The sequence below is a fragment of the Stenella coeruleoalba genome (genome assembly GCF_951394435.1).
Source record: "Stenella coeruleoalba genome assembly, chromosome: 6".
Classification (NCBI taxonomy): domain Eukaryota; kingdom Metazoa; phylum Chordata; class Mammalia; order Artiodactyla; family Delphinidae; genus Stenella; species Stenella coeruleoalba.
Window position 1 is genome coordinate 61,135,189 of NC_137151.1, and position 21,928 is coordinate 61,157,116.

General features: G+C 38.7%; 1 protein-coding gene across 9 annotated transcripts in view; it reads right to left on the reverse strand.

Annotated features, from left to right (window-relative positions):
* Window positions 1–21,928, reverse strand: part of GRB14 (growth factor receptor bound protein 14) — a 125,741-nt gene that overhangs the window by 39,765 nt on the left and 64,048 nt on the right. For all 9 annotated transcript variants that reach the window (XM_079923642.1, XM_079923645.1, XM_079923643.1 and 6 more), the window contains one exon: window positions 9,971–10,127. In XM_079923642.1, the coding sequence (XP_079779768.1) occupies window positions 9,971–10,127 (157 nt within the window). The remainder of the gene's footprint in view (window positions 1–9,970; window positions 10,128–21,928) is intronic.

A 21,928-nucleotide genomic window follows, 5' to 3' on the forward strand; every position in this document is an offset into this window, starting at 1 on the left:
CACAGGCTCTGTAGTTGTGGCGCATGGGCTTAGTTGTTCCGTGGCATGTGGGATCTTCCCAGACTAGGGCTCGAACCAGTGTCCCCTGCATTGGCAGGCAGATTCTTAACCACTGCGCCACCAGGGAAGTCCCAAAATTTGTGTTTTTTTAGAGTGCAGATATTGAACTAAATACAGACCTTAACAGGGAGAAAGTTCAACAAGAGGATATAAGATGCCTAGATGGATTACTTTGAGAGGAAAAGAAAAATGCTTAAAAGGGAGGTGAAAAGTGGCTGAAGACCAGCTTTGTTTTGCCAAGGACTAAGCGTAGTATAAGACATCATCACCAACACCCAAGAAAGGAAAAACAAAACAAAACCCTTGTCTAGATGGCTTCCCATAACTTTCTCTTGACTCTTCCTCTATAGCCCCATTCTAAAACCAAGCAGACTTTAACCAACTCAGTAATTCTACTAAGTAACTTATATTTTTTAATTATCAAAAAAAATTATTAATTCTATATTTAGGGGCTTTTTGCTGTAATGTTTGAAAAAACAATATTAGGAGCTGTCACCCAGAATGAACTAGAGACTTTTTGAGCTACCATTTGAGAAATGACCCCTGGTAAAATTCAAATAAATTCAACGTGATTTTTCTTTAAAAAAACCTTACTTTTAAAACTTCATAAATTCATCTAAAATACTATATTAAGATGTATTATTAAAATTTAACAGATACAAGTCTATTTAAAAAGCTTTCTGAAGAATTTTTCAGGGATTGTAAAGTGAATTATTACAATGATCAAATATCACTCTTACGTAGGTAGAAAAATAGGAGAGAAGCTGTCTTAAGTCACTTCAAGACAGCAACCAAAACGGAGGAAAAAAAGAAAAAAAGCCTTCAAAAAGAGTGAAAAAAAAGCTTTCTTAAAACAACAACAAAAGCTTCATATCACTTTAAGTTTTATTTTTGTTTCTGATAGATCAGTGAAGTCTTACATTAATAGAATGAAATACTACCGAACAGTGATAACTACACATAATTCTGTTTTCTATTTAATTTTCACAAAACTTTTTCTTTTTAAAAAAAAATAGAAGAGAGAACTTTCTTCTGAAACTGTTGATTTAACTTCAAAGTCTTTTAAAAAACCTCAATCCTCCCAGAATGGAAAGTGTTCACCTGTGACCTTCTACCTGGATTTCTTCACTGAATCTACTGAAAGTACAGCGTGAGGATCAAATAGAAACTGGAGTCCCTACTCTTCCCATCACTTGATAAGAGAAGAAACAAAAGTGGCTTTTAGCTCTAATTCACCCAGAAAACAATTCTTTGTATACCTTTGTTACAGGAAACTCCAGGAGACAAATGGTCCTTGTACTTCTCTGTGCTAGGTAGAAACTACATACATTTTGTCAATCTTATTTTCAGATAAAAATGAACAGCCTCTGACCAAGCAAAACAAAAACTGGAGAAGCAAAGAATAAAGCAAGGCTCAATTTCTAAAAGTTTCCTTAACCTAAGAAAACTACTTAATACCAGCAAGATTCCCTGGAAAATTGCCACTGCCAGATTCAGCTTCCCAAGTGCAATAATAGGAAAATCTTGACATGAAAGCTGATGGGTATAAAGGCCTTGTGGATCATTCTTCAACAGAGTGAAACAGTCCTCATATTAACTCAGACTCAATGATCACAACTTGTATTCATAGAAAGCCTTATTTTTCCACAAAATGTTTGCATATATATTATCTCAAGCTGACTGTTAATACCTGAAGAGCTTAGAAACAGCTTCCATGAATTCTAAGTTATCCAATGAACCCTTTAAGGACTCAGAGTAAATTTCCATCTGGGCATGGCATGTGATTTCTTTGGCTTCTTTTTCAAGTCTCTTCCTTCTATGTACTTTGTAATCCATCCTTTGAACTACTTGATATAACAACTTACAGTTTAGTATACCTTAGTTCAAAAGCCATTTATTTGTCCTAGACCCTGGGTTACAAAGATGTACATATACAGAGAGTTCCATTGCTTATGGAATTATGGACTAGTTTTAATAATATGATCACTATTAAGACAGTTGCAGAAAATGTTATAGCAGTGTAGAAGATGGGTACTTGATCCAACTTGGGGCTTCAACAAGTTGTCTGAACTAAGTCTTTAAAAATCTCTTAATAAGTTTTAAAAACTGTGTTTATTTCTTTTTTCCCTGATTATTAAAATAATACATTTCCATTACAGAAAATTCGGAAAACACAGCCGACAATCACAATCCATCTTTAAAACTGTCAGTCAGGAATAAGCACTTAACATTACATTATTGTCTTTTTCTTTGGGACTATGTGAGTTTATGTGTATATATTTTTCACAGCATTTAGGAAACACTGTACACATATAAACATATATACAATGTTTCCTAAATGCTGTGAAAAATATATACTTTATTCAATCACTGTTACAATCTTACATTTGTCCACATCAGTTTTCAAAGGAAAAGCTCCAAAAACATGATTCAAAGCAGCATAACTTACATCCTATTAATATACTGTAATTTATAACATTCCCCTATTATAATAGCATTAGGTTTTATTTTTCTCATTAATTGATACTGTAAATAATCCTGCTTGAACAGCCTTAAATCTGCTTCTTATCCAGATTTGCTTGTTCTCCACACCCACCTATAGTGTGTACTTGTGGGAAAATCACCTCCCAGGACACAATTTACCTCTATCACTCCTAGTGCTTCCTGCACCACTCTTTTTTGGGGGGAGGGGTGTTGGGGGGAGGTTGTAATTTCCTAATGGATGTATGAGAAAAGGTAGTGCCAGCAAGTATGCCAATTGCCTCAAAAAACAAGTAGCTTCTGAGCAGCCAAAGTCTGTACCCAGGCATATGAGAGGGGCAGGTGTGTCTCCCTACCTGCTCTCAAATGGAAAGGGTGACTCTACTTCATAAGACTGAGCGTGGGATGCCTCCAACGGCTCTTCTATCTCTCCTCTCCCCAGACCGTGGCACTAGGTTAGCTGTCAGTCAGCTTGGACAGCTGAGGGGTTCCATCTTTGTTTTCATAGGAATTTTTAGGAAATGGCTAGCAGTTATTATACAGTTATACTTTATTGCTATTTTTAACTAACATTCCAAGTAAGCCTTGGAAGATGCATAGCAGCTAGCCAGGTAAAGATGGGTGAGAAAGGGCTTCCTGAGAATCTTAACAGCATGAGCAAGGAACCCAAGGAGTAGAAATGCAGGCGACTACAGGCAGTTCTCTAATGTATAAACTTAGAGGAGGGAGGTGTAAGACACAAGGCTTGAGGTAGGAAGGGTAGTCAGGTCACAGGTACTACAAGGCCTGCAAAGGACCTTGGACCCTAAGGCAAGGTGAATCAAGGTCTGCACTCAGATGAATAACTTTGGTATGACCAGAGGCAAGAGGAAGGACCAACAGTAAGGCTAAAGGAATTCCTGAGAAGAGAGATGATGAGAGCTGAACTCAGGCTATGAGAATACTGAAAAGGAAAAATCAGCTGGACCACAAGGCAGATTTAGTTATGAGCACTCTTTGCTGGCTTCACATGTCCCATCTCCAGCCTTAGTGTGCTACCAGAGCACATGTCACCTTAACCCTCAGATCAGGGCTACATAAGTCTCGATAGAGAAGGAAGCACACATGTCCTAAGGGTTTCACAATTATTTCCACTGGTGATGAGGATGGTCACAACTCTGATGGCTGGTAGGTTCCAAATAGCACAGAAAGTACAACTACATATCAGTATCAGTGCCAGACAACAGAAAAAAAACACTTCTGTTTCTTTTGCAAAGAAGAAAAAAGTGAAGGAGCAGCTTCAAAGCAGGAGGCTGTGAAGTGTTCCCTCACCGCTGCTGTGCATTGCTTCAGTCTTAAAGAGATCATGTGGGTTTAGCTGCACATATAAAAATGGTTTCATTAAAAGCCTGCAGTCATTCATTTTGCTTATTAAAGCCACTCCACAATGATACTCACAATAGAAATCTCAGCGGTCCCTAGCAATGACACTAAAATACAATTAATTCCACTTCCCGAGGAATCTATAGGTATGCGCTTGAGGTATTGTGTTAATTGCCGCTGCTTCATACCATGGCTTCAATTAGGAATCAAAATGGGAGCAAAGCAAACATGGATCCCATTAAGTTCTAGAAGACTTAAAACTGAAGTTTCCCCCCACCCACCCACCATCCTCTTACAATAATTGTAAAGGCAGGGGACTCCATCTGGGGAACTATAGTGACATCCAGTGGCTGTGAAGTAAAACACACCAGTTACAAAACAGGTTGTTCTATCATTAGAGAAGGGGAAATATTTGGTGATATACTGGTATTTTAAATCCAATGTCTATAAAGCTGTACGTAGTACTAGAAACTCATAATAACACGACCCCAAATCAGGCAAATCAGCAATTTGTAACAAAATCAGGATATTTAGCTGCCTTCCATGATTTACTCTACCTATGAAAATTCTTGGTAGCATATATTAATAACTATGGACAGAGGATATGAAATATTGATATCATATTCAAAGCTCCAACTGTCCTATTACCATTCACAATGTATATAAATTCAACAACAGCCCATTTCCAAAGTGATCCTCTTCTCAGCCAAGATAAATAGCTGGCTCTGCTCTAAAGTGGACCAGGCTGGCTCAGTTTGATTCCAATAATTTCAGTACTACCTAGGTTTGTCTGAAAATGTTCTTGCGGTTTCAGAATTTAAATTTGTATTTATAGCCTGCATGAGAGATGCAGACGGAAAGTGAGAGAGACAAACCAACCACAGAATCCCGAAAACACTGGCCTGACCTAGTGAAGTGGGGAAATAACAAACTTGCTTCCACAGAAAATGCATACACTTGAGAATCTGACAGGTACCTAGATTTGTGCAAGGTTGACTCTGGGCCAGGTACTTTTTATCACTGATTCTTTGTATTCTTATGTGTAAAATGGAGATGAAATAAATGTACATTGCGGGGTTGCTATGAGGCTAAATATTGAGAGTGTCTATCAAGATGAATGTGAAACCTCTACGTAGGGGCCCTGCACACGTAAGATGCACGTTAATAGTAGCTATCACACATATGCATTCATTAAATTTTAATGCATTCATTAAAAATACCAATAAAATTGGAGGGTTTTTTGCCACACAAAGTGTCATTCTGAAAACAGACTTTGAATTCCATAACCATATTTTGAATGTCATGTGCTCCCCCTTCTGACTTTAGTAATTTGTTGTGTGTGTTAATGGTTCACACACAACAGTAGCACATCTATTAACCATGTAACGTGTCTCTGAAACTTTCCTAAGCTTATCTGGGATATTAAAGTGAACTAGAGGCAGAAAACTCCCCACTCTCATCTATCTCCTAAGTCACAATATTCTTGTCTACAAGGCTTCAGGATCTCACAAACACTAAGCCTTGTACATGTGCAGACCATGACATGAAGATGGTACAATGTGGCATGCGCGACTGGCAGAAATGAGAGATGGGCAAGGATCAAGCCCGGAAGCCACAGATAGTTTGAGGTAAAAGCAAAACGAAGTTGCTTAGCCTCCAAATGGTCAAAACTTGCGTTCGAGTCTTCTTAGTAGTAGACTTTAAAACTAAGTCAGACCATACTGCTCTCTGACGAAGAGACCTACAGTTACTTTTTCCCTCACTCAGTGTAAAAGTCCAGTCCCCTCCATGGCCTGGGAGACCCTGCATGAGCTGGCTCTGTGGTAGCTCTGTGCAGTCCCTTTCCATTACTTTCCACCTTACTGACTCCTTAAATCCTGTTTCCTGAACACAAGCACATTGCCATGTCCAGGCCTTCCCGCTTGCTGTTCCCTCCTTCTAGAACAATCTTCTATTTAAGTGCAAGACCTGCTCCTGTCTGCTTCAGACCTCTACTCAAACATCACACTGTCAGGGACACCTTCCCTGATCTACTTAAAGTGCATCTCCCAACCGGCCCTGGACTCCCTATCCCTTTCCCGGCCTTCCTTTTCTCCCCAGTGCTAATCACCACCTAAAAGATTGCACATTTTAGTCATGTATCTCTTGTCTTTCTCCTCCCACTAGAATGCAAACTCATGAGGGCATTGCTTTTTGTCTATTGTGTTCATACTGTACCCCCGGGATCCACACACAAAACAGGCTTGGTGCAAAACAGTCAACAGATATTTGTTAAACTATTGGAGGAAAGCAACAGGGAAAGGCAGGGGGAGTTAGTTCCTAGCTTTTGTGGAATCTGTAAGGTGGAAAGAAAAAAAAAAAAAAAACTAAAAATAATCAGTATTTTTTAAAGATGCACACATATATAAAAGAAGGTAATCTACACAAGTGAACTCACAGGCTAGAGATTATGTTAAAATAGAGAAACTAAAGAAAGTCATCTCAGCATTGTGAAATAATGGACAGTATTGTTTAATTCCTGACATCTTTATTTCTGTTATTTACAGTGAGCTGACTTATTTTTGTATTAAAAATATTTTTTTAAAATAATAGACCACCTCTTCACTTTTAGAATTCTATTCATTGAAAACTAATCATTTTAATCAAAGAGAGGTCAAGAATGTCTCCTGAACAACATGCAGAGCTCACTAGCTGGTCACCAAAGTTTTGGCAAATGATGTGTCCTTTGGTTCTTTACGTCATCACCACTAAAAGAAGATTTGCAGTTGAATATGTCAGTACTTCATTCTATTGACAAAGGGCATCGGCAGCTGCACAGCATATTTAAGGGGCAGAAACACCCCACTCTAGTTCTTTTAGTTCATTTTAATATACAAATAGCAAAAATGTTCCTGAATACTACTCTTAGGTTGAATAGCTCCTACAAGAGTATTTATAAGCTACACACACACAAATAAAATTCAGAGACACACTGGTTTTACATTTGATGCTGAGGAAGACCACAGCGTCTTAAGAGTTGTTATTCTCTTGTTATATTGTTAAAGAAGCAGAAGAAAGAAAAAGAATAAAAACTGTTTCTCAAGAGTTTAGTTAGATATTCATTAACTCTTATCATCTAACATCTCAGTGTATCCTTACAGAAATAAAGCAGCAGATTTTTTTTAAAAAGGAATGGAAGGTGGCAAATCTAATATACATTAGTATTTGGGTAGCATTAGTGTCTGCAATTTTTCTACTGTATAAAGTTTTTATCTGAGAAAAAAAAGAACACAAAAAAAGCTCTGGAACTAAATTTCTTTCTCATAAGCTTTGGTCTAATGCATGGTTAATGAAGCCATGAGACAATATTCTCACATCTTTGATTTTATTTCAGCAGTTTCCAGAAAATACAGTAATGGAGAAATATATTTCTATTCAATGCCTAAAAGTTTAAATTTAGCATGTAGCTCAAATTAATTCTCAATGTTCCATTTTAAGCTTCTACATTAAAAGACTTGCACAAATCTTTTTATTCCTCACATGACTTGCCGCGGTCTCTTGTGAAAACTGCTTCTTGATTTATAAAGTAGATTTTATTACTGAACTTCAAGCTCTTTGTTAGGGATAAATTGTAGTGACTATAACTGCAAAAGATGTTTAATGACTTTTAAACTCTCTCTAAAAGAAAAATTTAAGAGTATAGAATACTGTAATTATACATTATACTAATTGAGAGCTATATTTCTAGAAGCATAAGCAAACAAAATAGTTTGGAATTACGGCAGGTATCTGTTGAGAGTTAACACCATATTTCTGAGAGTAATGATCATGAATAGAAGTTAAATTAGTCACAAATGGCAATGAAGAAAATATATGTTGAACTTTCTCTGCCCTACGAGGGTGAGACAGCAAGTCACACGGACCAGTATAGCATACCTTCAGAATTCAAGTTTTCTTGGAAGGTACATGCTCAGCTGTGGAGATCAGCTGACATGTTGTCGCTCATCAACTATCAAACAGGGGGTGGGAGGGTGGGTTAAGGTTCAGAATCCCTGTGGAGACTGTCGAACTATCCAAACTTCTTTTCCACAGGCTTCCCTCTGTCCTCTTCCTCAGGTCCTGACATATCCTTGGACAGCAGTCTTCAAATTGGAAGTACTATAGACACTTCCTGAATGGTTCAGGGAATGCAAGGAACTTTAAATGAACCATTTTCCAGAATCTTTTAAAAACGGATCCTCCTAAGAACATACCTTTTCTGCCAACATCATCTTTATTGCATTTCATAAGACAAAGGCAAACTTCTCATCCGAATTGAACCTTACTTTGGTATGCTGCTCTGAGGTGTAAACCCTCTATGTATCAAACGAAGGAAAATTTTTATATATTGGTAGCTAGCTAAGCAAGAAAGTGAATGACTCTCAAGCCTAGGTATAAAATTCTCAATTCTTTAAACAAATTGAAGGGACAAATTGTCCTGTCATTGACAACTTATTTAAATTAATTTTGAATAAGTTGTTTATTACTAAAAGTTGTTTGACTTACAATGCAAAGGAGTTGATGGTAGGCTAAATAATAGCCCCCTAACGATAGCTACATCTTAATCCCTGAAACCTGTGACTGTTACCTTACATGGTAAAAAAATAAAAACAAAACAAAACTTTGCAGGTGTCATTGATTTAGGGATCTTGAAATGAAGTGATTATCCTGGATTATTCTGGATAAAGCCTAAATGCTACTATCTTCTAAGAGAGAGGTAGAGGGAGACTGCACACAGACAGAAGAGAACACAGTGTGACCATGGAGGTAGAGATTAGAGTGATGTAGCCATAGCCACGGCATGCCAGCAGCCACAAGAAGCTAGAAGAGGCAGGAAATGGATTCTCTCCTTGAACCTCCAGAGGAAGCTCATCCCTGAAGATACCTTGATTTTAATCCATTGATACTGATTTCAGACTTCTGGCCTCCAGAAATGTAACGGAATAAACTTTGGTTGTTTTAAGCCACTGAGATTATGCTAATTTGTTACAGCAGCCAAGGGAAACTAATACAAAATTCAAAGAATCAAATGGCACTGCCATAACAAACTCCTTCCTTTCTCATCTACCTATTATGGGGACATGTTTTTTAACAGCAGTACTTGTAAAAATAAGAAAGGGGAGACAAAATTGTCGCCCAATTCTGTCCCACACTAGCAGAAGAATGAAAATTCTTTATAACTTATTAAAAGATGTGAGGGGAAAAGCCTCTACAGTTCACAATACAGAGATATATTTCCAACTGCAAATAAATACGATTATTTTTTATGTTTATGACTTTAAAATGTGAAGGATTACTCATTCTTCAAGAAAAATTTAGGGTATACAGTCCCATAAAGAGACTACCACTGTGGATATTTCCCATGTCTGCACTACAATCAATTCAAAAAGTAGTCCAGGGCTTCCCTGGTGGCGCAGTGGTTGAGAATCTGCCTGCCGATGCAGGGGACACGGGTTCGAGCCCTGGTCCGGGAAGATCCCACATGCCACAGAGCGGCTAGGCCCATGAGCTACAACTACTGAGCCTGCGCGCCTGGAGTCTGTGCTCCGCAACGAGAGACACCGCGACAGTGAGAGGCCCGCGCACCGCGATGAAGAGTGGCCCCCGCTTGCCACAACTAGAGAAAGCCCTCGCACAGAAACGAAGACCCAACACAGCCAAGTATAAATAAATAAATAAATTTATAAAAAAAAAAAAGTAGTCCAAATAACAGCATATTTTATTGACCTCTCAAAAAATGTTAATTGTGCTACTAAAGTTTATTATGAGATGTATCTTTCCATCACTTTAGACTCTATGGTTTAGCTCCCAAATTTCCACACATCATTATTTAAACCATGAAGAGTGGTAAATTTTTAATATTTCTATTCTTATTTCCATTTTGTGCTACTTTATTTTTCTCTCAACTACCAACCCAAAAATAAAAAACAAAGAAAAGGACTATTCATAATTGTCCTCTATTTTTCTACAAGTGAAGAAAATCTTTGCCATATGATCAAACTATAAGGGACAGAAAAGCAATGATATGACTATGATTTTGTATCCTTACCTAGACCTATGTGAGGCAGGTGCTCAAAAAGGGTCCAGCTGTGGTCATCAATGTAATGATTCTTCAGGATCAACAGCTGGCAAACATCTCGGGCAGTTATGTCACTGGGTACCTCTAAAGCCCTGCTGGTTTCATCTTCACTGTATACTTTAATTACCTGTGTAGGTAGAAATTAAAAAATGAGCTAAAATAGTCTATTAAAAATATCATTCTAGTAAGTCATCAAACTTATCAGTTGAGCTAATTACAAATTCCTTATACAGTTTGTTTTACATCTAATTTCCTTATACATGGAGTAAATGTTGCCCATCCAAGACTTGTTTATAATATGTGTCAAAGTCACTCTGTCTGACAACTTCCAGTCTCTTCTCTTCAGTGTCTAAACTGGAGGCCATTCAATGACCATTCAATGTCATTTCCCACCACTCTGATCTACTAAAAAGCTACATATCTCTTATCAATATTTTAAATTTTCCACTCCATATTTAAATCTTTAAACAATCCAAGTAACATGGGTGATTTATTCCCAGATATACATGTTGTAACAGCAGTAAACAGAATATAAAGATTTCTCTATTTCAGGTTATAGAAATTTTGGCAAAGACTGGCTAGATGTTCACCAAATCCTTTTTCTTTCCTCCCTTGCAATTAGTTGTGTCCATGGGATTGAGTTTTAGTCAATGAGATGTAAGCACATGCAGTGTTGCACCTCCAGACCTAATCCATAAAAATTTCCCATATACTGTCATCCATTCTCTTACGCCAGCCTCTCACTGAATGGAAATGATGACAAAGACCTAAAGAGGAGAGCAGAGCCATGGGACAGAAGGAGGCTTTGACTCTGAATGGCCACATGGAAGGTGCCCAACTAGGAATGACCATATGTAACTTTGACATGAGCAAGAAATAAACTTTTAGTCTGTTAACTCACTGTGATTCTTTATCTATTACAGCAGCTAATGTCACCCCAAATCATACAGAAGTAGAGAGTTTCACATACAACACTCCCCTCAACATTTACCAAGTTATGCTATGTGCTAGAATTTCCACTACTAACTGTGATATGTCATATATGAATTAAATTAATTATAATAAGTTAAATACCTATGAAAATAGTATAGTAAGATCAACACACACAGAAGTAGGAAATTGTAAGAAAATTCAATATAAGAAATACACCTTATAAAAATATAGACATTTAAACATTTTCAGTAATTCAAACAAATGAAAATTAAAATGATGTGTCAATTCTCTATCGATTATTTTTCTAATTATGTGTAATGACAGTGGAAAAAAATAGTTGCTCTCTTACAATGACAGGAGTGATATAAATTGGTAAAACTATTTTGTACACCTGTTGGAAAGTATTGAAAGCATTAAAAGGTCCATTCCTTTGACTCAATAATTTCCCTTAGGCAAACTATCTCAATAAATCTGTCATAAATGTGGAAAATAGCTTTAGGCATAGACTTATCCAGCAAAGCATTATGTATAATTCTATCAACCTAAATATACAACAACAAAAGAATGGTAAACTATAGTACTTTCACAAAATGGAATATTACAAGGTACTTAAAAATGTTATTCAAGGAAATAATATAAGAACTTTAAAAAAAATTCCTAAGTAAAATGAGATCACGACACCAAAGTATAAGTTACGCAGGAGAGTGCAGGCTTATTTGTTGGACTGGCAACCAGGCACCTATCCCTCGTCTAAGAGCATTCTGATTGTCTTTTAGAGACCCACTCCCTCCCTCACCATTAGTCTTTGTGATTCTGGCAGCTCTACTTTCAGCTCAGTGATGGTATAGTGGAGCTGCTGGAACTGGCTTGCAAGAGGTGATTGTTAAACATTCAGGAACTCTGCAAGCCAGGCATCTTGAAATCAGCCATGGTGGGAGTACCCCAAAGAAACTGGCAAATGCTACAATAAGGCCTTTTTAAAAATATATATATTTTTATAGCCAGTTTACCAGTGCATGACTGCCTCAGCTTCACATAGTTGTTATCCAGATTGATCAATCAACACTCAGAATCCCTTTGGCGACAGTGACTATTTCAGAGTGGGCACATGACCTAATCAGAGTCAGTCAGGGCCAATCTAGACATCCGTTCACATAACCATAAAGTGAGCCCTGTTTTCCACTGGGCAGGTGTAGGGTGAAGCTGCTACTGTTCGTGAAGAGAAAGACTGTGGGAAAATGGGGCCCACATGGAGTAAACCATGCCAAGAGATGAAAAGGGTGCTGAGAATATCATTGGGCCCCTGGACCAGGGAATACTTGAATTGTGTTTTTTAATCATATGTGTGCCATGAAGCTGTACGTTTCTAGTGGTAATATCCACCTACTTATATCTCTTGTTCTAGCCAAAGACCTTCTCCAACTCTTTCTCCATACTGCTAGGGGAATAAACTTTCTAATAGCCAATCACATCAGGTCATTCTTCTAAAATTCTTCAATGGCTCCTTGTTGTCCTAACTCAAGCAGCTCATTGTGTTTATTAAGACCCCATGCAAAGCATACATCCTTTGCTAAGTGTTTTAGTATAACGCTGTCATTGGGCTTCCCTGGCAGCACAGTGGTTAAGAACCCGCCTGCCAATGCAGGGGACACGGGTTCGAGCCCTAGTCTGGGAAGATCCCACATGCCGCGGAGCAACTAAGCCTGTGCGCCACAACTACAGAGCCTGTGCTCTAGAGCCCACGAGCCACAACTACTGAGCCCGCGTGCCACAACTACTGAAGCCCGCGTGCCTAGAGCCCCTGCTCTGCAACAAGAGAAGCCGCCGCAATGAGAAGCCCGCGCACCGCAACGAAGAGTAGCCCCCACTCGCCTCAACTAAAGAAAGCCCACTCGCAGCAACGAAGACCCAATGCAGCCAAAAATAAATAAATAATAAATAAAGTTCCCTTTTAAAAAAAAAACATATATATATATAAGGCTGTCATAGAGTTGGCTGTTGCCCTCAGAGAGCTAAAGCATAGTGGGGAAAGCAGTATTAAAAACAATAGTCACAAAGTAGGACATAAAAATTCAGTATGTTACTAAATCATATAATGGGGGTTAGGAGATACCTGAAAGATATCCATGAAAAAGTGATATTCAGGCCAAGACCTGAAGAAGGAGTGGGCAGTAGCTAGGCAAAGAGAGGGTAAGAGCATTTCAAGCTAAGGGAACCGAAGCCATGCAAAGTCCGTGGGGCAAGAAGAAACTTGGCAGATTCTAAGGATTAAGAGGAGTCAGGGGGCTTCTCTGGTGGCGCAGTGGTTGAGAGTCTGCCTGCCGATGCAGGGGACATGGGTTCGTGCCCCATGCCGGGAGGATCCCACATGCCACGGAGCAGCTGGGCCCCGTGAGCCATGGCCGCTGAGCATGCGCGTCCGGAGCCTGTGCTCTGCTACGGGAGAGGCCACAGCAGTGAGAGGCCCGCGTACTGCAAAAAAAACAAAACAAAACAAAACAAAAAAAGGCATCAGGAACGGCAAGTGCAGCAAGCAGGGAGCATGGCCCTGAGGGAGATGAGGTGGTAAGCATGACCGTAGTAACAGGGATGCAAGATCCTCAGCTCAGAATTGACTTAAGAATCATTGAGCTTATAGGTGGTAAACTTGTGGATATGGATATATCTGACAAAGGGAGAAAAGGAAGCAGCATGAGGAAAAAAAAGAATCTAGGGCTGAACCCTGAGAAATTGCAATATTTAATGGTGAGTTAGAGGCAAGAAAGTCTGAAAGATAAAGAGAGATAGAGAACCAGGGAAGTGGGACCCCATGGAATAAAGTCCAAACTCTTCAGCACGCACAGAGCATGCACACTCCCCAGCAAATCAGCCTATGGAACAGGTCACTCTGACCTTAGCCAGATATGATAAACATTTGCAACCTCTTCTTTCTATTTGCTCATGAGGTATCCTCTACCTGAAATCTTTGCCCCAGCCACCAACAATATGCTTTATTTGGCAAATTCCTACTTACCATTTGGCCCCAGTTCCCACAGCACTTCCTCCAGAAAGTCTCCCCTGACTGCCCATGGCTTTATAATGTGCCCCTCTTAGAGCTCTTACTTTGTAATTTTCTACTTGAATATCTTTCTCCTCAACTGCACTAGCAAGCTCCTTTAAGGAAAATCTACATTTACTCACCATTTGACATGATATCCCAGGGACCTAGTCCAAGCCAATGTATGGCTTAATAAAGATCTTTGGAACAAATGAACTTTGTACCCCTGCAAAGCCTACCAAAATGTTTTGCACATAACAGGTACTCAATACATATTTGTAAATTTTAATTTAAAAATCTTTTCTGTCACGAAGTATATGATTGATTAAATTTTAATCCTCAGGAAATTAAAATTCTTCTCAAAGAGCAACAGATATACAGTTTTTCTTATAAATAATCCTAGGTAAGAACTGGCTTAATATTGCCATTAGCAGGCAGTTCTGAGTTTTGAAGTCATTGAGGCAGCTGTGAAGTCATATGAAAAAGGCTATGAAAATACACTGCCAAAATCAGGTGCAAGCGTCTGAGCTCTCACTTCAATTCCTTCATTTTTCGGTTAACACATGTGGTTCATGAAGATCCCAAGATCTCTTTGGAATCTCAGTGTTTCCCATGATTGCATCTGGGTAGGCTATTGTTTTTATGTTTGTGCCTTCAGACAAATCTCAGTGCCAGACAATTGCTGAGATGCTAAGAAATGCCGTCCACCAGGCGGCTGTGGTTAACACTGAGTGGGTCAAACACTGGTGGGTGCTCCTGCCAAAAACAACATGAAGACAACCAGTCCTGAGAGGAAAAGAAGATCCGACCCTGGGGCTGCTCCTTCATGTGGAGCAATGATGAGCGGCCATTTCAGTGCCCTCAGAGGCCACTGCTCATTCCACGCCAGGAAACAGGGGGTTGGGAATGACCTGGTGGCCACGGGACAGGTTCCTGAGACTTCCCGACTACCCCATGCTTTCTTACAATAAATGCCCATCCCCTGGGGTAACAGAAGCATGCCTCTTATTTTTCATGCTCTAGTTTTTATATCAGAGGAATTAACAAATGAAAATCTGGAGACATTCTGAAGTCTAAGCCAAATTCAAGAAGAGGGCAAGAATAGAGTAAGAGGTAAAGTTGGGGAAAATGAAAAAGATACCTAACCAATTAGAAATGCCATTAATCTCTTCAGTTGACTTTGCTGCAAATTGGAAAGAAATAAGTTGCCAAGAACGGAGACACATAAATTTAGAAGGACTAGGCTAACTTAAATTTCTGGAATAAGTGCATGTACTCATTTTTTAAATTAATAACACCTGTTAGGAAAACACAATACTTTTGTTTGAGCTCCATTTCAAACTCTTCTTCTTAAAAAAATAATCCCATTTAATGCTGACATTTGTCCAAAATACACATTCATCTACGAACGATAAAAATTTATTTTGGTTGATCTTCCACAGCAGTAAGTCCCTGTCATCTCTCAGATTTATTCAGTACTTATGAAAAATTCCTTATACTACTGATGGGGAGCCTTTGTTAAAAAAATCTCATTTTTATTTCTATTTATTTCTCCTTGAAATATATGAAAAAGGGAAAGATAATCTAAGCCTTAACTCTCTAGTAGAGTTGAATATGCCAAAAATATTAGTATACTAAACCCTCCTGTTTAAGAAAAAAAGTCAAGTCATAAGTAAAGATATTGATATAAGACTAGTAGGGATTAAAACTAAGGTACAAACTTTTTTTTTTTTTTTTTTTTTTTTTTTTGCGGTACGCAGGCCTCTCACTGTTGTGGTCTCTCCCGTTGTGGAGCACAGGCTCCGGATGCGCAGGCTCAGCGGCCATGGCTCACGGGCCCAGCCGCTCCGCGGCATGTGGGATCTTCCCAGACCGGGGCACGAACCCGTGTCCCCTGCATCGGCAGGCGGACTCTCAACCACCGCGCCACCAGGGAAGCCCAGGTACAAACTTTTGTGATCATGTAAAAACCAAATGGCAGGGCTGCTCTTAAGAATCATTGGAGTAAAATAGTGGTATCCTGTTTCCTCTACATACCGAAAGGTAAAAAGACATCTGAAGGCCATATAATCTTGCTATTTAATAAAGGGATATTATACATTCCCAGTTCAGTGGTCCAAATCCCCACCTTGCTATATAAAGTAAAAAATAGGGTAAGAAGAATTCATAACAATTGATCCACGAGATCATTTGCAATTGCATGCCAGCAGGAAGAAATCCTGCCTGGACCCTAAAGAAGAACAGGAACTTTCTTTGTCTCATCAATGAGCAGACACACTTGATTAGCAAGAAAAACATACATTGATAAGATCTGTCTATAACATCCCACCAGCAGGAACAGAGAGAGCTCCCAAGGACAGCCAACAGTGTACACACAGGCTGTGTTGAGGAAGCCCTCAGTGTCACTGTAATCCTGACAATCTGAGCAACCTTGGCCTTCAGAGTGGTTTACAGCTTCAAAAACTGTGCCAGGAGCATATGGCATCTAGCAATGAAAATGTAATATAAAGACACAGTAGCCCCTGCAGAGAATATGCTGGAATGTGGGTGGAGCAGATCTCTGTTTTGGCTGACATCCTTATCAAGGCAGTTTATATACTTTATACCTCAAGTCCCCTAGGCTGCCCTCCATGAAAAGTAAGTGGAGGCAAGAGATTAAAAAATTAACATAACTCATTTTGAAAGCAGTAGACACAACAATGTTGAAATACACAGAGCAAGAAATGGTTAACTTTTCAGAAAAGAAGTTTGAGGCCCCTAAAGCCAAGGGACTAAAAGAGATGAACTATTTAAAATATAAGACAAAGGCCATTTCTGAAAACACAGAGCTTGAATTTGAAAATCAATTCAATATGTATTGCTTTCTCCCCAAAGCACACATAGTATTCATCTGCTATAATCCCCGGAAATTCTGATTCTCAGAACAGATTATGTGGAAAGCTTCAGGAAAGCACTGGGCAGAGGCTAAGCGGTCAGCCTTTCTCCTCCTTCCTGCAGACCCAAGAAAGTGATGGAATGGGATGCCTCATTCCTTTCCAAACTGGATTCATCCTAGAATATGTGTAAAAAAACCTCAGGGTTCTCATCTGGTCATTTGGCAATGCCACAGAGCAGAAAGGGGCATTGGACCCATTGGTAAGTAACTAGCTACTTAATCACTTATCCTTTGTTTCTTCAGAGAAGAAAGGAGGCAAAATGGGATAATTATTCAGCAGGTAAAAAACGAGCACAGATTAAACATAACTATATGAGCAAGAATCCACAGGATGAAGTGAGAGACTTTTTTTTAGAAAAAGAAGAAAGAGCAAAAGGGAAGGAAAAAGACGGTTGGGCATGGTTATCTTGGGTGTCAAAGTTTCTATTTGGGGAGAATTTAAATTTGATTTTTAGATTAACTACATTTAAATACCACATTTAATATTTAATTAAATATTAATTCTTATTAATTAATATTTAATTTAAAATAATTTAAACACCATTATTTAAATACCAAGATCTTACCACAATGAAAAGTATATAACTTTTCAACAGAAAAATAAATTCATTTATTATATCTCTTAATTATATATATTGTTTATATATAATTAATAGAAAATAAGAAACAAGGCCCATAGAAATTTGATTTCAACTAGGTCCCAAAGTAAAGCTTATTTCTCCCACTCTTTAAAATTTTATCATCCAAGTACAGTAAGATTATAAAGCTATCTTTTAATGTTTCAGATTTTTTTCTCCATTATTTTTAACAGATAGGCAATGTACCTAAATCAGTGAAATATTTTTATATAGAGGTCAGAGCAGCCCTGGATTTTTATGTTCTTCTAAATAAGGAATGTAGTATCCTAAGATAAGAGGAGACAGTCTTAGATGTTTTGAATTAAGCAACTCAATATGTTCCCCTGAAGGGAAACGGCAAATAATACATTCATTATTACTTATTCGAAACCTCTAACAAAATGTTATATTTAAAAACAAAGACTGTTCCCAAAGATCCCAACAGCTCAAGAAAAGCTGTCGCTTCCATATTGCTATCCTTCATTATTTTGCTAGCTGTCAAATATTTATTAAGAGCAAAACAGTACATAGTTTAGAGAAATCAGGTCATAGGGAATCAAATTATCTCCATTGAAAGAGATATTCAACTACATATTTGAGCATGAGCAGTACATGTTCATTAACTCAAAATAGATATTGTCACCAATATCAGAATTACAGGAATTGATTGACATAAACAGGTCCATTTCACATCCATGTGGCCCCTTTCAACTTTATTCCCTATAATCCTTTCCTTATTCTCTAACTCTGACCATATATTTTCTCAGTTTCTTGAAATAGCTATGCTCCTTCCTGACACAGGGCCTTTGCATCTACTACTGCTGCCTAGAATACTGTCCACCCACCTCCTGTTTCTCATCCTTCAGATAAACCATTCATTCTGTGGGGAAGTTTTCAACGCTACTCCCAGTTTAGGTCCAGGCCCTTTGTTTCACGTATGCATATGTGCAACTACATAATTATTATCCATAAGCTTCTACTACTCAGCATGCTGCATGACACCAGGAATAATGTCAATATGTGCTTCCCATTGTGTCCCCAGCAGTCAGCATGGGGCCTGGCACAGTGTAAATATCCCTTTAGGGACGACTGACACCGTCATGAATGGCCTTATAGGAGACAATATTAGGGATTCCAAAACAGTAGCTTGGAAACCTCACAGAGTTTAAAAACCTCTAGGGAAGAAAGGACACACATGGGACCAAAGAGAAAACATAGGCAAGTTTTCAAGAAATCTGCGGACTGAACAAAGGTAGATAAGGTGACTTCTCTGGCCCATTTTAAGTCTGGAACTCTGAGAATTAAAAAAAAAAAAAAAGAACATCTGTGTGGAACAAGTATCATGAGCAAAGATACCAAGGACTGAAGAGGCAAAAAATACACATGGAACAGCACACAGACCACTGTCCTGAGATCAGAGGGACTGAGTTATGAGGAAGAGGTGAGGAAGCACAGGTGCACAGGTGCTGGAAGGTCTGTGGAGAAGCGTCTTTGCCCAGCACTGCTAGACACTGGTTTCTATCGGTGCAAACTAGCAAGGAGGCCACCTCAAGAGGGGATCCTTTTTAAGATACACAAATGATAAAGTAGCTTTTTTCAATGGTTGGAAGTAAAGAATTCAATTTTAAAAAGACAGTTTTACCAGAATAAGATTACAAAGTGATAAGAAAATAATGATAAGTAACTACATGGTGAGCTAATCATTTAGGAACAAATTCGGCTCTAAGTAATAGAAAAATCTACCCAACAATGGCTTCTTAATCAAATTAAAGGTTTGGGTTTTTTTTTCTCACATTTGAAACCAGAGGAGGATAGCTCAGGGTCTGGTGAGGCAAGTTCCATCAAATGACCACGGATCCAGGCTCTTTCCACAATCCTCAAGGTCACAAGAATGAATCATCCCCACACCACCTCTGTAAAAACTCTGGACTTGTACACATTTGTAGGTCATTACATTTCAGCAGTAACATTAGAGGGCATGCGGGGATAAAGAGATTAACTAATTCAGAGTTAAAGGACCTGTGTGGCTGGGGATCCATACAGATCTTCTGCAAGTTCTGTATGAATTCAAAATGCAAAGGTGAAGCTCTATGCTGTATGAATTCACTTCCCATCCAGCATCAGGCCCACGAGGCCCAGTGTGGCCTTGCTACTGGAAATGCCCCAAACCTGGCACGGCAGGGGATTTAGCACTGTCCCACCTGACTGTCTAGATCAATGACACTGCCAAATCATGCCACGTCTAGGCTTCCAACCAAGAGAAGAAAGCCGGTCTGCAGGCAAAGGGGGGCCCAGAAAGTCTCTCCTTCAAGCCCCTGTGCTCTACTCTGTTCTTGACCCTCTCTGCTCTCCGTCTCAGGCCAAGAGCCAGGCAGCCTGCGCCTTCCTTGGGCTTTCTTTCTCCCTAGAGGATAGCAAGAAAGACCCTAACTCAAGCGGGTGTTCAATTTTATAAAGCAAGAAATCAGAAGCCCTTTCAGTGTGCTCTTACATGGTAAAAAAAAAAAAAAAAAAGGCAAAAGAAACAGCTCTAACTTCATTATAAAAGAAAGCAAACATTAAAAACTAAGCCTAAAAATATCCCAAACCATGGACGCACACATATACATATGTATATATTCATGTTATTTTAGGACCTAAATCCAATACGAATAATAAAGAGGGTCAGATCACAAATCCCACTCTAACATTTCCAGTGACTTCATCAAAGGAGCGTTCTCTGAAGCCTCAGTGTTTTTAAAACTCATGTAATTCCTGTGAAGATGCCAGTGCTGACTAATTCACCTTTGAAGTTTAAAAAACCCTTCACAAGTGCTAATGCTTATTCATATTCAAAGCAGAAAACCACTGGTCATGCTTATGTTGGACACAATGTTATTCCAGTATCTCATTTCAGTTTTTCAGCAGTCGTTTGTTCCCAGAATAACCATAAGACATGCCTAAGTGAAAAAGTTAATAACTGTTTCACACAGTGAGACAGAAGGACAAGTTGGGGAGGGGTGAAGGGAGAAGTGTTTAGAAGAGAGGGGAAAACACGAGGAGAGGAAAGAGAATATTTATCAGAGTCCAGGACACATCAGACTTTTTATTGTTAATTCTTGAGCTGTCTGGCATCAACTGAAGCACTTTTAGGAACTACCTTGTTTCACTGATTTTTAAAAGCACACCTTCTCACATTTAACTTCTCTATAACTTAGATGTAACTTACCATCAATGGTATGTCATAATTTAATTGGAAGCATATAAGATAATGATGCTTCTTGTAATTTAAGGTGCCGTAGAATCAATGAAATATGCTATATTCAGTCTTTCTGGTACATCTGGGGGGTATTATTTTATGAACTTACCATGCAAACTATCACTTTCTAGATCTAACATTCCCATACTGTGACAGCACTAGGAATAACTGATTTATATCCATTTTTGTCATTTTACCTTTCCCTCACGTTTCTAAATATTTATTTTATATCAGTGCAAAGCATGTGCATCAGTGTAAAACATGTATATTCCTGTAAAAGAAATGGAATCAATACTGTTAGAATCATAAAATCCTAAAGGTTAGGACTCTTAGAAAACATCTCCTGAAACCTTCTCATTCTACAAGTGAAGAAGCTGAGACTGAAGAGGACCTGACTTGCCGGCGGATCTCCAGCTGGTCCCTGGCAGAACCAGCCTGGGAACCCCAATCTCTGGGCTCCTACCTCATCCTGTTCTTTCCACTCTGCTTACCTAATTTTCATGCAGCTTTAAGCTGCTGCTTCGACACAACATCTTGCATTAAAGCATTAGATAACTAAAAACCCAAATATAAAGTTGCACGTATGTCCCAAAGCACCCAGCTTTCTGAATGTCAAAAAAGGTTATTCTTTGTGTTTCACTTTTTTTAGCACAACTTGCCAGAAAAATTGCATATATAGAAACAGCCAGCAGAGGGAGTCTTTATTTCTTGGTGCAAATAGAGAAAGAAAACAATGCTTTGAAAACTACAACTTTAACATACATAGAGGTACTGCTTAAAATAGTTGCAAGCTTCTAAAAAAATTAAATATATTTTTAAACATTCTTAACTATTTGAATTTTTAAGATAAATTATGTCTACATCTTTAATAAGAAGGGTTGGGGATGGGTTGGAGTGGCATATATGTAGTCACTTCAGGTGGTATATAATATAAAGTCCCCTTTCCTGCAACTCAAGCTGGAGATCCTCCTTGGCATTTAGAATGGTGATGTCAAAATCTTCTTCAAATCCTGATAGAACCACCCAAACTCATTTGACTTCTGAAACTATAAAATAATATTCCTGGTATTTCACAAATACAACTGAATGTATACGCCCAAATACGCAGGCTCAATTAGGAGGCTGTCAAGCATATAGGACAATGCTGTTTAGCCAAAATGGTTTTTTA